At 39.0% G+C, this 17,350-nt stretch overlaps 1 protein-coding gene across 17 annotated transcripts in view; it reads left to right on the top strand.

Moving 5' to 3' along the window:
• The window catches only part of Ltbp1 (latent transforming growth factor beta binding protein 1), a 376,707-nt gene that overhangs the window by 186,659 nt on the left and 172,698 nt on the right, over nucleotides 1-17,350 (top strand). For all 17 annotated transcript variants that reach the window (XM_048353153.1, XM_048353151.1, XM_048353150.1 and 14 more), the window contains 2 exons: nucleotides 10,101-10,325; nucleotides 12,260-12,534. In XM_048353153.1, coding sequence (XP_048209110.1) covers nucleotides 10,101-10,325; nucleotides 12,260-12,534 — 500 coding nt within the window. The remainder of the gene's footprint in view (nucleotides 1-10,100; nucleotides 10,326-12,259; nucleotides 12,535-17,350) is intronic.

Below are 17,350 nucleotides of genomic sequence, written 5' to 3'. Positions count from 1 at the left end.
TGTGCTTTTTTCCTCCCTCTGAAATCTTCAGAGAAAGCTAGTAATTTTATGATGTGTTCCTGTGTAAGATGAATATATCCTGACCTCTTTTCCTGTGTCTTTGAACCCAAGAACAAGACAGGGAACTGAATGATACAAACACAGAACAGATGAATAAATAACCTAAAAATTATGTCAGATGCCCCAGACAAGTTTGCAGGTGTCTCCTGGATTCTCTGTCTAACTATTCAGCATCCTACTTTCTTCTCTGAAAGAAAATTTCTCTTTTGGAGCCTGTTTGTCTGATTCCTATGTTATAGTGTTTTACTGTAGGCTCCCCTCCCCCCTTATGTTAGATGTGTGTGTTGAGGCTTTGACTTTGGAAATATTTAAAAATTCCAAATATAGGTTAATCTTCAGTCTTTTACTGAGGCTGAGGAATAAATAAATAAATACCAAGAGGATATTAATGAACTCAGTGGGAGGAGGAACTTGTCTCTGGAGAGAATATGCAGACAGAGGTTTCAAGTTGTTACAGTGAAACAAATTTTAGAAAGGTTTCAAAGCTTATTTTCAATATTACTTTACATAGCCCAGCCTTAAGTGGTGTTACTTGGTTTTTGAGACAGCCTTTTGCAAAGATATTAAAGAAAATACTGTATTACAGTGACTGAAATGATAGTATGTCCTTTCACATAGTTGCAGTGAAACTATATAAAAAAATAGGATCCAAGGCCAGGCAGATGCCTCTGACTCCAACTACTTACAATTTGAAGCTGGCCCAAGAAAAATGTTAAGGAGACCATAACTGGAAAAAACAATGTAAAATGGGACATGGGGATGTAGCTCAAGTGGTAGAGTGCTTGCCTAGCAAGCTTAAGGCTCTGAATTCAAGCTACACTACCACAAAAACAGCAGCAACAAGACAGGTAAGAGGAACACGGATGAAATATGAGTTAAAGCCTCAGTACCGGCATACATACCCAATTGTGATTCATAAATATCCTTTACAGAAAAACAATGCTCACTGATAGGTAGAGTAGGATGGGTTTATTTTTAACTTTCTTACTGAAGTATTTTTCCTTTGCTTATAAATCTCTATGGAAATTTATTTTCTCTTTTGCATGTACTCCTCTTTACTTTTATGTGTTTGAAATTTTCTGTGATCTCAGAATGATTGCATATTCAATGTATTGGAAATTTTAACCTTCTAGAAATTTAACTTGAATCTGGCTAAGTAGTCAACATAAAAAACTGAAAATTTAGTACAGAAACTCAAAGCCCCTACAGTACATATTTAATGTATGTGCAATCAAGGAGCTCGTAGCTGACTTATCCTAGTTCCTGGTTTATGCATTGGTTCTGTCTCCTTGATTCCCTCTGCTCCATTACTATGTTCCAATTTACTGGGTTCCATTTCACTGTATTTACTTGCACAGGCTGCCTTTCCTCTGTAGGTAGAAACAGAATGGTGCCCCTTTCCTCTCTATACAACTCATCTTATCTCTTTCCTCCTGTTTCCCATGTTTCATCCATACCAGCCCCCTTTCAGACTCCTGGCCTTTCTGAATGGTCTCACGTCAAGAGCTTAGCTCATGTAATTGTTCTTCGGTTAACTTCTTATGTCACTGGATTACTCTCCTTTTCGGTTTAGCTTAAATGTCACCTTATGAGACAGGCTGTTAGAGGCCAACCCTACCGCATATGTTCTTTTCATTGATTTTCCACATCAGTAAAAGTTCACAGAAAATCCAGATTTGCTAGTAGGTCATTTTCCAGCATCAGACCTATACATTTCATAGGGAGAAAGCCAATGGCATTTGTCCTTCCCTGCTTATGTGTAGGACTTGGCCTTTTCAGATCTGCTGATCAGCCATCAGCTTCTTGGCCTTCAGATCCACTTTCTCTTGGGGGAGAGTGAGGTGTACGGAATTAATAGGCAAGCACCATGTATAGAGAAATGATAACAAAATGTCCTTGTGCTATCAACATGCGCTAATTAAAAAAAAAGAAGAGGGCTGGGGATATGGCCTAGTGGCAAGAGTGCTTGCCTCCTATACATGAGGCCCTGGGTTCAAGTCCCCAGCACCACATATACAGAAAACGGCCAGAAGTGGCGCTGTGGCTCAAGTGGCAGAGTGCTAGCCTTGAGCAAAAAGAAGCCAGGGACAGTGCTCAGGCCCTGATTCCAAGGCCCAGGACTGGCCAAAAAAAAAAAAAAAAAGAAGAGGCAAACACATCGTTTGTGTTGTTTAGGTTCTTAGTGTGTTTGTCGAAGCATCGTGTGTGTGTGTGTGTGTGTGTGTGTGTGTGTGTGTGTGTGTGTGAAAGAGAGAGAGGGAGAGAGGGAGGGAGGGAGGCAGGGAGGGAGGGAGAAGAGATTGATTGAAGCTGGGGAAGGGACCCAAGGGCCCTAGGTAAGTGCTGGGTAAGCACTCCACCACTGAGCGACATTCCCAGCCCAAGTCACTTTCTGGAAGAACAAGGAAAGAAATTAAGTAATGTCTTGCTTTCTGAAATGCTGTTCCACCCCCCACCCCCAATACTCTGAAGGCCTTTAAGGAAGCATCATTCTTCTAATTAGAAAACGCAGGAATGTTGAAGTAGCCATTCAAGTGAATGAATGTACCCTTTCTGTGAAATGACAAATAGTTTGTCTTGGGAGCGTTTGTTTTTTTTTTTTTTTTTTTTTTCCCCTGTCCCACAGTAATGAAATGATCTGTCTGCTGGCACAGGAGCTGTGGGCAGGCAGAATGGCCAGGATCTGCCGCAGGAGAGTCAAGAACTTCTGAGAAGGCATTTTGGAAATGAATAGCTGAGGTGTTCTTTATAGTCAGGATAACAGAAGAGAACGTACCTTTAGAGTACAAGCTTCAAGAAAATTCAGTGTGCATATTTGAAGACACAGTCATCAGTAGTTGTTCATCGCAACTGGATTGTGATTTTTGACCTAGAATAGAACTCTTACTGTGCCAGCCCGGTTTCTTGAGTCCCATGGCTTGCAGCGGGTGTGCTTGGCATGTGTCAAATCTCCAGCTAGCACTCCCAGCCTGGATCCTTTTTGCTCATTTCCACCTTTTGTCGTGGAGGTCATGAGATACTTTGAGTTGCTTTGTCATGAAGTTATACTTTTTGGAATTACAGGATGAGGGCCCACATACCTCTTCTTCTTTACAACAGTGCCGTGGGGAGCACTGATGCGATCTGGTGAATTACAGTCATGTCCAAGCCAAACACCCCACCGCCAAGGTTATGGAACTTCTCAGCCAGTGTCCTATGCTGCACCTTTTCTGTTTGAGTTTCTAAAATATATGGGCCATAACCAGATTCACAACCAACATACCACGAGCTTCTCAAGTCAACCTGAAAGATACCTAATTCTTCCTCTCCTCCTCCTCCCACCCCATCCTCTGGGAAGATTTTATAGAACAGTTTGGGCATAGGTGGTATATCACACTGTGATGCTTTGAGACTGGTATGAACTTTAAAACAGAAAGAAATTACTCATAGCTAAATCCTAAATCCTGTAAGTTGGTTTTAAATTTGTTTTCTTGGATATAAAAGGTGATTTCGGTGTACAAAGACCTGCCACAAAGGACTCAACATGTAGTTATTGAGCTGAGGCATAGAGCTTTATATATTGGAATTTAGGTGTTTAGAAAAATGCTAGAATAAGAGAATGGACATTTTATTTTTCATTCATGAATGGTTATGAACAGTAGTAGCCTTTTCTTGGTTAAAGGAAGTCAAGGAGAAGCCATGTCCTTTATGACTTTAGAGACACAATGTTTTTGGAGTTCAAGGGATTATTGCTGTACCCACATGCAGTAGTGCAGAGCTTGAAGCAGATGTAGGAAAGTGATCTCAGAGTTGAAAGATAGATTTAAAGAAAAATAATTAAGTTTATTTGGATTTACTTATTTATTTATTTGCCAGTTTGGCAGCTTGAGCTCCAGCTTCATGCTCTCTTACTTGGCCTTTTCTCTCAACTCTGGTGCTTTGTCACTTGAGCCACAACTCCACTTTTGGCTTTTTGCTGGTTAATAATAGATAAGAATCTCATACACTTTTCTACTCAAGCTGATTTTAACCAAGATCTAAGTAGCTAAGATTATAAGTATGAGCCACCAGTGCCCAGTTCAGTTCATTAAATTTTTTTATTTTTTTTTCAAATTTTTATTATCAAACTGATGTACAGAGAGGTTACAGTTTCATATGTTAGGCATTGGATACATTTCTTTTTTTTTGCCAGAAAATTGTTTTAATGTCTGAATATCATAATATACAGAGTAATAAAAAGTATTCTCTTTCTTAAATTCACGTATTTAATCTATTTAACTACTTATAAACTCTTCTAGGCATTCTCTATTTTGGATACATTTCTTATACTGTTTGTTACATCATCCCTCATTCCCCCCCTCCCCCTTACCTTTTCCCCCCATGAGGTGCTCAGTTCACTTACACCAAACAGTTTTGCAAGTATTGCTTTTGTAGTTGTTTGTCTTTTTTTACCCTGTGTCTCTCGATTTTGGTATTCCCTTTCAATTTCCTAGTTCTAATACCAGTATAGACAGTTTCCAATATACTCAGATAAGATTACAGAGATAGTGTAGATACAACCACAGGAAGGTGATACAAGAACATCATCAATAGTAGAAGCTATGGATACACATGGGACGTTGAAAGTAGTTACAACTGTGATATAACAATCGTTTCCATAACATGGAGTTCATTTCACTTAGCATCATCTTATGTGGTCATAAGGGTATAGCTACTGGGCTCTTGTGATCCTCTGCTGTGACTTGCCTAAACCTGTGCTAATTATTCCCAATAAGGGAGACCATAGAGTTCATGTTTCTTTAGGTCTGGCTCACTTCACTTAGTATAATTTTTTCCAAGTCCTTCCATTTCCTTACAAATGGGGCAATGTCATTCTTTCTGATAGAGGCATAAAATTCCATTGTGTATATGTACCACATTTTCCTGATCCATTCGTCTACTGAGGGGCATCTGGGTTGGTTCCAGATTCTAGCTATGACAAATTGTGCTGCGATGAACATTGTTGTGCTGGTGGCTTTACTGTGATTTTGTTTGTGGTCTTTTTGATAGATACCCAAAAGTGGGGCTGCTGGGTCATAGGGGAGTTCTATATTTAGCCTTCTGAGGAATCTCCATACTGCTTGCCAGAGTGGCTGAACCAGTTTACATTCCCACCAACAATGAAGTAGGGTTCCCTTTTGGTCACATCCCCTCCAACAGTTGTTATTGTTAGTTTTCTTGATATAGGACATTCTTACTGAGGTGAGATGGTCAGTTCATTAAATTTTAAAGTCTATCATTGATGCTGGAAATATCTAGGAAAAATAAATCCTTTGCTAGGTCTTTTTTAAAAGGTGATTATAAATAGGAAATGATTTTGGTATAGATGATATAGTCTTCATTCGCATCTTAATAATTGATGGAAGAATTTCAAGGTCTATGACTTTCAAATACTTTTTTTTTTTGGCCAGTCCTGGGGCTTGGACTCAGGGCCTGAGCACTGTCCCTGGCTTCTTCCCGCTCAAGGCTAGCACTCTGCCACTTGAGCCACAGCGCCGCTTCTGGCCGTTTTTTTCTGTATATGTGGTGCTGGGGAATCGAACCTAGGGCCTCGTGTATCCGAGGCAGGCACTCTTGCCACTAGGCTATATCCCCAGCCCTCAAATACTTTTGTCAAAATGTTAAAAATTATTTTAGGACAAGCCAGGCACCAGTGGCTCACCCCTGTAACCCTAGCTACTCAGGTGGCTGAGATCTGAGGGTCGCAGTTCCATGCCAGCCCGGCAGAAAAGTCCGTGAGACTCTGATCTCCAGTAAACTACTTAGAAAAAGCTGGAAGTGGTGCTGTGCCTCAAGTGGTAGAGCGCTGAACCTGAACACAAAGGGGCTCAGAGATAGCATCCAGGTCCTAAATTTAAGCATAGGGCTGCACCTCCCCACACACAAAAGAATTCTCTTAGGGCAAGTTAAGCAGTAAAACTAAGGTTTATTAGGTAGTCCATCACTTAAAAATGTTAGAAGCACCAAGAATTAAAGTAACTGTTCATTATTTCTTTTCTAATTATCTTCAACAAGGCGTTAAAGGATTTCCATCTAACCAAGCAGTTTATGAATACAATGCAACTTGAATAGAACTAACCAAGAATAATTTGCACATGGTAACATTATTTTTTGTACCTTAAAATATGGACTATCTTTTATTTCTATGAACATGTCATGTTTCATTTTGAATTAAGAGAAGCCAATTTTGAATTGCAAAGCATCCGACACACCTGCTTTGCATTTTTATATCTAGAGTTATCACTTTTCATTTCTTTGCTACACATTTGTTTTTAGCAGCCCATACTCTCTTGATTATCTGCTTTTGTAAAAAGGTCCTGTGGATTTTATCAATTTGAGTGAGGAGCCAACACATTTTGTTGTCTGTGCCCGAATTATGGAACTGGCATACAGTGTCCTATCACCAGCAGAGTTTGAGAGAAGTGATGTGATTGGCCATTGGTAATGATGTACAGTTGTTAGTCATGAAATGATTTTCAGACTAAAGAAATAGCAATGAAGCTTGTATTGGATGTACTATGGCCACTGAAATTCCGGCATATTGGAAGTGAGGAGTATCTGTATTCCAGTTATAATCAATTATTCATAGTACATGGAAATCCTGGCCTAGCTCCCCTTGTTTTTTTACCAAGTAAATGCATTGAGCTCACCCAGTGTGGCCAAACTGATTGAGAAATTCAACTCAAAATTGAAGTGTGACTTTGGAAGTCACTGACTCAAACTTTGACTTCTTCTTTTACCCAGAACCTCAGAGTAGACCTGACACTCTTTTCTAGACCACACCTAGGGTGAATAGTTTAGACTTGATCTGAAACATCAAGGGCAATTTCTGGATTGTGACCATGGTTAAATTTTTTCTAACTCTCTCCACTCTCCTAGCCAACCCTTTTCCTCCTATTTCCATCTCCAGGTTCTACAAGTCTTTCCCTCAGCTTTATATTACTGCATATTTCTTTCCATGCCTGTGGTTTTTATCGTGTCTATCAATTATTATGATAGTTTCCTAACTGACTTAATCCATCTTTGCCACTTTCCTTTTCAACTAATCCTGCTGCTGTAACCAGAGTAATCTTCCCAAGCATTCACCAACCTTTTAATTCTCTTCTTGATGCCCATAGAGTAGCTCACTCATTACAGAATCAAATCTAAAGTGGGCCATTAGTAACTTCTACAGGCTGACTCAAACCTACCTCTTCCAACCAGATCTTTTTCCTTCCTCTCAGGAATTGTGGTTTTTAGCAAAATGGATTTATTCACTATCTTCTCCCTTCTTTATACCAGTGTCTCCATAGCATGCACTCTCCTGAATTCTCAATCTTGTTTGTCTTAAAGACTTGTCCCAAATAATCTCCCTCCTTGGAAAGTGCTTTTTTGACTTACTAGAAACAACTTTTCTTCTCTCTGAACTTCCAATTGATTTATATTTCACATTTTCCAATTGTGACTTATTTTCTGGTTTGTATGTCTACTTATATATTGTCTAATCTCTTAAGTTTCTTAAGTGCTTGAAGTGTAGAGACTTCTCTATTACTAGAATGGCATTTGATAAGGTGGTAGGCACAAATAGTGCAGTATTTTTTCAGGTCTTAATTATTTCTTCTAGAAGTACATGCTAGGGGAAAATTATTAGAGACAAATTCTTTGACTTCACTTAGTTCTAGTGGAGTGATACATAAAGAGATGTAGCTAGACAGTTGTTATGCAGTGACAGCTTATAAATAGGAAGATTTATATGTAATATGATGGTAATGAATGAACTCCCATGCAAGTACACAGGAAGCAAATGGGAAGCTTCCAGCAAAAGTGAGGGTTAACCAAAATCTAGAAAGACAAGTAGGAAGTTAAGTAGCTGAAGGGGCCAAATGAGATGTGTTCTAGGTGCAGGGTTCCACATGAATAAAGTTGAAGACTATGAGAGGACACTGGGTAACGCTCAGTGAATTCTATTGTAGAGAATGAGATGATACGCATAAGTGATGATGTTGCTGAAGGAACAAAGGCCTAGTCATGGGAAAGAAGTGGATACAAGTGGCTATAGATATGGGAAGGAAGATAATGAGTGAAGAATTAGACATCATGAATTTGAGGTATTGTGGGACATCTCCATGGAGATAGGTTGCCATTAGATAGTTGGAATCTGCAGAAAACTTTGTTCAGGAAGCTCAGAAGAAAATGGTTAAAAGTTTGGGTGACTTCAACATATGAAATCATAGAAGAGTGTGTAGAGTTAGTGAAGAAGATTTTTCAAATTGAATCATGAAACCTCTCAGGATTTAAAGACTATTAAAGCGAGATAGGGAAGAATCAAAACACAAAACAGAATAGTGAGATGTCATATAAATGAAGGGAGAGTGAAATCCATTGGAGTTAGGAACATGGAGATCATGGGTGAGCTTAGTAAGCATAGTTTGTGTGGAGAAGGGTAAAGGAAGGAAAGATACAGTCTTCTCTTCCCTTACAGTGTGTTGGGAAGTGAACAATTTTTTTTTTCCTGGAAAATATGGTCATAGAAGAGGATTTAATAAGAGTAAGATATGGAAGAAATTAACATTGAGAAGAGGCTTTACTTTTTTAAAGTTGATAGTGTTTAAATTAGATAAAGCTGATAGTTTTTAAAGGGTAAGAATTCACTAGCAGTGATTAACTTGATCATAAGCTGAACTCAATCAGACTTAAAAACTTCTGAAATTCATTACCCAACTAAAAAATAATCAGAGAGACTGCTGATAAACTAATGACCTATCTCAAGCCCTTAGGAAAACAAGAATAAGTCAAGCCCAAAGTAAGTAGACAGAAAGAAATAATAAGAACCATGACAGAAATTAATGAAGTGAAAAACTAAGGAATAATCCAAACAATCAATGAAAGAAAATTTTTTGAAAAGAAGCAAGATCCACCAACCCTTATTGCAGCTGACCAAAAGAGAGAAACTAAAACTAATAAAATTAGAGAGGAAATATAAATCACAAAAAAACCCAGTGAAATTCAGAGAATCATTAGGGACTATTAAAAATTATATTCCAATAAACTGGAAAATCTAGGAGAAATGAAAAATTTCTACTCATATATGACCTAACAATATTGAACCAAGAATATATAAACAACTTAAACACATTTATAATGAGCAATGAGATTCAAGTAGTGATTAATTTTCCAACAGAAAAAACAGGATTGGATGGATTTAATGCTGAATTCTACCAGACCCTCAAAGAGTAGCTAATACCAGTGCTAGTGCTTCTCAAATTAGAACGCAAAGTAGAAAACAAAGGTGGATCATGTCTGTAATCCTAGCTACTTGAGATTTAGAGAGTGAGAATATTGGGATTTGAGTTCAGCTCTAGCAAAAGCTTCACAAGATCCCTTCTCAACCAATAGCCAAGTGTAGTGTCATGTGCCTGACATTCCAATCTATTAGGAGTCTGCTATCAAGAGAATTGCAATTCCAGTCTGGGTGAGAAGTTTGCCAGGCCCCATCTGGGTGGAGGAATCTGCATATCGTTCTGCAGCTGCAGCAGGAAATATAAAATAGTATGACTGTGCTCCAGATGTGGGTTTGGGTAACTAGCAAGACCCTATTTCAAAATTACCAGTGCAAGAAACAGGACTGGAGGCCTGGTTCACTAAGGGTGCCTGCCTAACAAGCACAGGGCACTAAGTTCAAACTTCTAGTACTGAAAAAAACAAACAAAAAACACAAACAAACAAGCAAAAGAAAGCTAAGGAATGCTCTCAAACATATCAAGCACATTCTTATGCAGCCAGTCTTACCCTGCCACCCAAACTTGATAAAGGTATAAAACCAAAAAGAAATGAACATGGACACAAAAAGTTTCAATCAAGGACCTGAAAACCAAAAATAGGTAATGAATAATAAGAACTCTTCAGCTAAGTATTTACTCTTAGTTTACCCTTTCTAAAGCCAGTGGGAATATAGTAGCTGTAAGGTAATGGCTTGTGTGTTTGGAGGGTTTGTTTGGTTGACCTGAAAAACTAACTCTTGGGTATTTCCTCTTCCTTTGCAGTCATCTGCCATCTTCCATGTATGAATGGTGGACAGTGCAGTTCAAGGGACAAATGTCAGTGCCCTCCAAATTTCACAGGAAAGCTTTGTCAGATCCCAGTCCATGGTGCCAGTGTGCCTAAACTTTATCAACATTCACAACAGCCAGGGAAAGCACTGGGCCCGCATGTCATCCATTCTACACATACCTTGCCTCTAACCATGACCAGCCAGCAAGGAGTCAAAGGTAAGATTTGTGTTACTGTTTGTTTCCCATTGACCCGACAGACTCCTGTGAACCTGTCAAACCCAAAGAGAATTGAGGGCTCTGTAGATGGCCAGGGCTGGTATTAAAACAGAAAGAAGTGTGTGACCTAGTGCCTGAGGAATCAAAATAGACATAGAATGGGGGCCCAGGCATGTGGCTCCAGGACTTGGCCACAAAGGACTGGCATGTTGGAAATAAGAAAATGAAAAAGAGCCCATCCTTTTCTAATGGCTCTTACCACTAAGATGGAATTGCACAATGCTTGCCTGATATGGCCTGGGAAAACAGAGAGAGGAGCAAGTTGAGGATGACCGCTCCCCCGCTCCCCCCAAAGTAATACACTAGTAGGGCCACTCAGTGTAGTTGAAGAGAGGTTGGTTTTAGTACTCAATGGTCATGTGACCCTCTCTGCTCATCTGTAGAGGAAGGTAAACTAGGTCACTTGGAGCTCAGTAATCCTGTGACTAATTCATTCTTTTAAACCTGGCATCTTTATAAGTACACACTTTTTTTTTAAAGGAGGGGGTCAGAGAAATGTTACTGGCTCTTATTCCTTAAAACCTGAATGGTTGAATCAGAAGATGAGATTTTGTTTTAAACAGGAAGAGATTCAGTTGGCTTACAGGTATAAAATACCCTTTTTTTTTTTGGTTATGTGTGTGTGTGTGCGTGCATGCGTGCGTGTGCGCATGCATGTCATTACCACAAAAGAACGTACACATTGTGGTTTTATGGACAAGAGAGTTGTGTTTTGTGGACCTGAATTTCTATTTTTAATGGAAAAATGCAAGTATTGCCATTTCTACAATGGGGAATTCTTGAAAATAATTTCAAGCTAGTTAAATTCTAGAGTTTTGATGCTTTTGATAAGATATACTAATCTATGACAATGAGCAACATAAATTTCAGAATTTTATGACTTGAGGAAATGAATATTTTTGTTTCATAAGTATGTTTCTGTAAGGTTTTTTTGGGGGGGGTCTTTTTTTTTGTACTGGGGTTTGAAATCAAGGCTTTGTGGTTACTCAGCTAGTGTTCTACTGCTTGAGCCACAGTTCTAGTCTGGCCTTTTGCTGCTTATTTGGGAGATTGTGTCTTTCAGATTATTTCTGCCCAGACTGACCCTGAAATATGAATCTGTGGATCTCAGCCTTTTGAGCAAGGATTACAGATGTGAGCCACTGGCACCTGGCTGTTTTGTTTTCTTGATGCAAGGTCATGCTATGTAGCCCAGGATGACTTTAAACTTGTCAATTATCTCCACTTCCCAAGTGCTTGAATTGTAAGGGTATGCTACTATGCCCAGCTTTGTTAGAGATTTAATGTCTCTAAAATTGAAATTTGATTTTTAAATACATATATTAAGGTATAATGATCATATTGTATGTATCTTCTGAGTCTTTTCACAATTTTAGAATTAATTACATAACAAATACACAAGCTACATCAATTTTGTTGGTGTTAATTTGCCAAGTCCTGCTGAGGCTACTGGATGGGCTAGCCTACTGGCTACATGGGTTATTTATCCTAATCTTAATTACTAATATGAACTCTCAGATCACAAAGAATAATACAAAGGTTATAGGATGGCAAAGAAAGGGTGAAAGCAGCCTTGGGAGTCAAAGAAGCCTTGCCTAAAGGAAGAGCAGAGACACGTAAAGGAAGATACTGCCAGTGGTCAGATAAGATTCTAGTAATGAACCCAGGCTTAGATGGCTCTGGATCAAGGTGGAGAGCTGATTCTGGTAAGAATTTTGAGCATTGTGCCACACAGAAAGATACACTTTGTATTTGTATAATTTATGCTACATGCAATACCTATGCATCACATATGTGTCTTTGTATAGAACTTACTTCCTGACTTGTCTTGTACTTAGCCGTGACTGACCAGGCTTCCTCCCAATCCGTTTCAGTGAAATTTCCTCCCAACATAGTTAACATCCACGTGAAGCACCCTCCCGAGGCTTCCGTCCAGATTCATCAGGTTTCGAGAATTGATGGCCCCACTGGCCAGAAGGTAAAGGAATCTCAGCCAGGCCAGGCCCAAGTATCATACCAAGGGCTCCCTGCCCAGAAGACCCAGACAGCCCACTCCACATACCCCCACCAGCAGCTCCTTCCACACGTCTATCCCGTGGCTGCCAAGACACAGCTTGGCCGCTGCTTCCAGGAAACCATCGGGTCACAGGTAAGCAACACAGCTCAGTCTGTTTCAGTAGTAAATTCTAGATTGTTCTACCAAAAGAGAAAGAAAGAAAGGAAGGAAGAAGGAAAAACAGACACCAACTAGACCTAGTAAAAACGATTTTTTAGAGAAGAGACTGGCAAACAGTGAGCTGGGGGCCTGTTTGTATAAATAAAGTTTTATTGGAATACAGTAGGCTCATTCACTTACAGATTGTCCATGGCCAGTTTTCATGCTGAGATGATAACACTGAACAGTTCCAATGAGGGCACATGGTCTGTAACACCTAAAATATTTATTCTGTGGCCCTTTACAACAAGGAAAATTTGCTGATCTGTGATGTGTAAAAAATAAAAATTAAGCAGTGAGCTTTCAGAGAGGTTGCTTCAAGTTTATGATTATTCTTATTTTTTTAGTGAGGGTGAACTGGGTAGAAAACATGTACCAGGCAAAAAGAATAAAAAATATGTGCTGCAAAGATATTAGCATGTATTTGCATATTTGGCCACAATTTACATGTTAGTTACTTTTGAATTTTGAGCCTAACAAGCAGTAGAGATTCATGGAATTAAGATTTTAATCTTCATTATTTTGTTTCCTTCTGATAAAAATTAGCAACGAAAACAGCAAACCATAGATTTTTTTTTTTTAACTCAATGTCTTGTACTTGTTCAGCTTGCTTGCTTGTCTGGCACTCTACCACTTGAGCCATGCCTCTAGTTCTGCTTCTAGTTAGTTATTTTGCAGATGGAATCTAGCAGACTTGCTTGCCCAGGCTGGCCTTGAACCCTGATCCTCCTCCACATCTTACCCTCTTGAGTAGTTAGGATTGTAGGCATGAACCTCCAATGCCCTGCTGCATGGATTGTTTGAAGTGTGTTTTAACAGTCATTGGACTTGCTATAACTTTAGCACTCTCTCTCTCTCTCTGTGCATGAGAAAAGCTCTTTTCTTTAAAAAGTCATCATTGAATGTGTGCTTTAAAGGCAATGTAAAAGTTCTAGTTTCTCCAAATCAACTGCTAGTTATTACTGCTTTGGGGTTTATGATGGTAATATAGGCTTTGTCCTGTGGGTCTCCATTTGTCCTTTGCTTGTGGTTTAAACATCCTATTGAAAGAATAAAGTATATTTATTATTATTCCTCTTTTGCTTCCCAAATATTTCACAAATGTTTGTTTGTGTGTGTGTGTGTGTGTGTATACAAAGAGAGTAGATAGTGGAATCAATGGCTACTGCTTTAGAAGCCTAGAAAATACTCTTTCATACTTAGTAGGCTGATATAGCATTACCATCTTCTAGGAGAAGGGAAAGTGGTTCTGTTAGGCCTGAATGGAGGGTAGCAAGTGGGAAGGTAAAGAGTATTATGGAGAGCTTCAAGACCTCATTTAGAACCCTGAGGCTAGCACTTGGCAAGGAACCAACTTTTTATCTCCAAAATAGAGGAATGAATAATGGTGCTCATAAGGTTTGTTAAGATAAAACAAAATAATTAATGTGAGTCCTACTTTGTAAATGTCATGGAATGATGCCAATATTAGCTCGGTGGATACTAGTAATGTCATACATAAAAAATAGTTGGAGTAGATGGTTGCTTATAGTTACATCATGCAGCTCCAGTAAGAAAAAGAAGCCTTCCATCTTCCAGGCATAATCTTCCTCTGTCTGTGGACACCCGAAATGCCCTCTATTTGGAAGGTTATGGTTGATTTTCAGTTTCATTGGGTGGAGAAACTCACAGATTAGTAAAGCACATACCTGGGTATGTTGTGAGGGTGATTCTACGGAAGATTAGATTACAAAGGCTCTGACCCAATCAAAGGTTTAATCTGCTGATTAACAAGTTTGAATAGACTACAGGGAGGTGATAGAACTGTGGAAAGTGAGACCCTTGGACGAAGTGGGTCACTGGGGTGTGGTTTTGAAAGGTATGTCTTGTGTTGGCCCCTTCCTATCACTGCTTCCTGACTGCCATTAGTTGAACAGCTTTGCTTTGCCATGCCCTTCTTCCATGCTGTACCTTCCTGACCCCAGGCTCAGAAACATGGAACCACAACCTCCGAAGCTATAAGCCAAGATAATCATTCCTTCCTTGAGTTGTTTGCATAGGTATTTTTGTCACCATAACAAGAAGTCTGACATAGCTTTCTACTTCTCCACTGGACTCCAAATTAGCAAATGTTTTCTGAGAGAAGGGACATCATTTGCTTATGTTTATCTAGGTTTTACTAGATAGTTCTCCTGAGGGCCTAGACAGGATACAGAATGGATAAGAACTGAGAAGCTGAAGTTAAACCTCATAACTTCATTATACACTTCCAAACTGACTTTGGAGTCAGAGGATGAATTTGGTGCCATTTGCATTGTTTAGTCATTCCAGTTTAGGTTGCTCATAGTGAAGGGAAAAAGCAGATCCTTTTAAAACTGTGTGCCCAGTACCTTTCTCACCAGTTTCCAAGTTGGAATACCAATGATACAAGGCATGAAAATGAGACATAGCAAACATGTTATTCTTCTATAATATTAGGTGGCTGATGCTAGCTAGAGGGGAACGAATTATTTACTTATAAATCTCAACTGGATGATATCCTTGTATTGCATTAATGGAGTTAACAAAATCCTTCATACTGGTAACATTATCTGGACACTTCTCTAACTTTGGTCTGAATGGTCCAGACAGTGATCTCAATTTTTAATTCTTTTTGCATGTGTGGTTACCAACACACAGCTTCAAAATAAGACCTGTTTTCTGAATGATTTGTTGTGTCTACCTGTTTGTCTTCCTGTTTGTGAGACGTATTGATGAAGGCTCATGTTTACTTAAGGTAGTTTGTCCAGTTAGGCCATGCACTTAAACAAATACACTACTCACAAATAGTAATCAATTTTCTATGGGTTATGTCCTGAAAATGGTAGAAAACACTTGTGCCTTCTGTCACTGGTTTGCAAACATGGGTACTACATAGAAGTACAGGGAGATTTTAGTGCAACACACACACACACTCACACACACATACCACCACCACCACCACCACCACCACCATCCAAACAAATCTACAGACACATTCACTATTGCTTTGCTCATTGGGAGCACTTTCATTTGTTGCAAATAACCACTGAACCTGGTAATGGCATAGTAACCACTAAGCACCTGCATTGATGTGTCCCTGTGAGAGATCATATGCCAAATAAATTTGGAAGAAATAGTCCTTGTTTCTGTGGCACAATCTAATAAGTAAGGTCATTAACTTGGGATTGGAAAGAATATGTAATGTGATGAATGTATGTAATTTCGGTGAAACTTTTGGGTACAAAATATCATAATTGTTTGGCTAATGGAGGACAATGACCAATGGGTAAGGAAGTTCAAACTCACATAGAGAAAGGGGAGAAAACTAAACAGAGGAAGAGGATATTGTCAGAAGTAGATGAATGGGGACTCAGAGGGGGTCAGAGAGGTGAGATAGTTTAGGATATCTTAAACTTTTACATAAATGAAAATCTTGTTAAATCAGTGGCATAGAGTAGTAGGGATGATTTGGTGGCAAGATCAAAGAGTTCCAAAACTTCTTTGACCAAACATCCCAGCTCAACATCGTCAATAAGTGACAACCTAATGTTATGTCACTCCTTGTGTGACCAGAATGAAGTTTACAATAACACCCTTGAAGTGTTCTTCTCAAAAATATCTAAGCTGGACATCAGTGGCTCACACCTGTAACCCTAACTATTCAGGAAGCTGAGATCTGCAAGGTAGTGATTCAAGGTCAGGCCAGGCAGAAAATTCTATGAGATTCTTATCTCTAAAAGCAGAGGTGGAGGCATGGCTTAAGTAGTAGACCACCTAGCCTCACAAGGAAGTACAAGGCTCTGAGTTCAAAACCCAGTACCAGTGTAGAGCACTAGCCTTGAGTAAAAGAGGTTCAGGGACAGTGCCCAGGCCCTGTGTTCAAGCCCTGGGACTGGCAAAAACAAAAACAAAACAACAGCAACAAAAACAACCCAGTACCACCGAAAAAAATTCCAACATGAATCTACTCAAATGTTTACACCTAGCCACCATCTTTTAGGCAACACTGAGGAGAAAGAAAGAAGCTAAAAACGTAGATTTAAAAAAAAATAGATTTGTACTAGAAACAAAAGTGAGATGACTTTTCTAGACAGAAACTAAAGAGATACAACAACAAATGTGATGTATGGATCTTAATTAAATTGAGGTTTAAAAAACAAAAAGCCAACCCAGAGATCATTTGGAGGATAGCTGGTAGAGTTTGAATATAGACTAGTTATTAAATGGTATTTGGGGATTGTCAGTTTTCTTTGATGTACTAATAATACTGGGTTTAGGTAGCTTAATTTAAGAAACTTTAAGGGTGAGGTTTGATAATGTCTACAGTTTATTTTCAAGTATACTTCACACATAAATATGACAAGAGAACAAAAATTTTCAACTGAAGTCTTTATTCAGGTGATCATTGTTCTAGTCTTTGAACAGATCAGTATATCTGAATATTTCCTATAAGACAAAGAAAGTGGAAAAATTCTAAAATTTCCTATATTTGTAAGTAGGATAATATATCTTTTAAGCTGAACATAAAAATGCAACCTTAATGCATTTAATACATTTTATTATGTGTATGGGCTAGAACTCAGGACATTGGGTTCTCCTCAGTGTTTTCATCCACACTGGCATTCTACCACTCGAGCCACACTTCCTGTTCAGCATCTCTCTAGGTAATTTGAGAGTCTCATGGACTTTTTTTTGCCAGGCTGGCTTATAACTTCCTTCTGAGATTTGAGGCATGAGCCACTGACACCCA

This window comes from Perognathus longimembris, chromosome 8 (assembly GCF_023159225.1).
Source record: "Perognathus longimembris pacificus isolate PPM17 chromosome 8, ASM2315922v1, whole genome shotgun sequence".
Classification (NCBI taxonomy): domain Eukaryota; kingdom Metazoa; phylum Chordata; class Mammalia; order Rodentia; family Heteromyidae; genus Perognathus; species Perognathus longimembris.
Note: the sequence above shows the minus strand (reverse complement) of the source record. Positions and strands in the feature narration are given on the sequence as shown.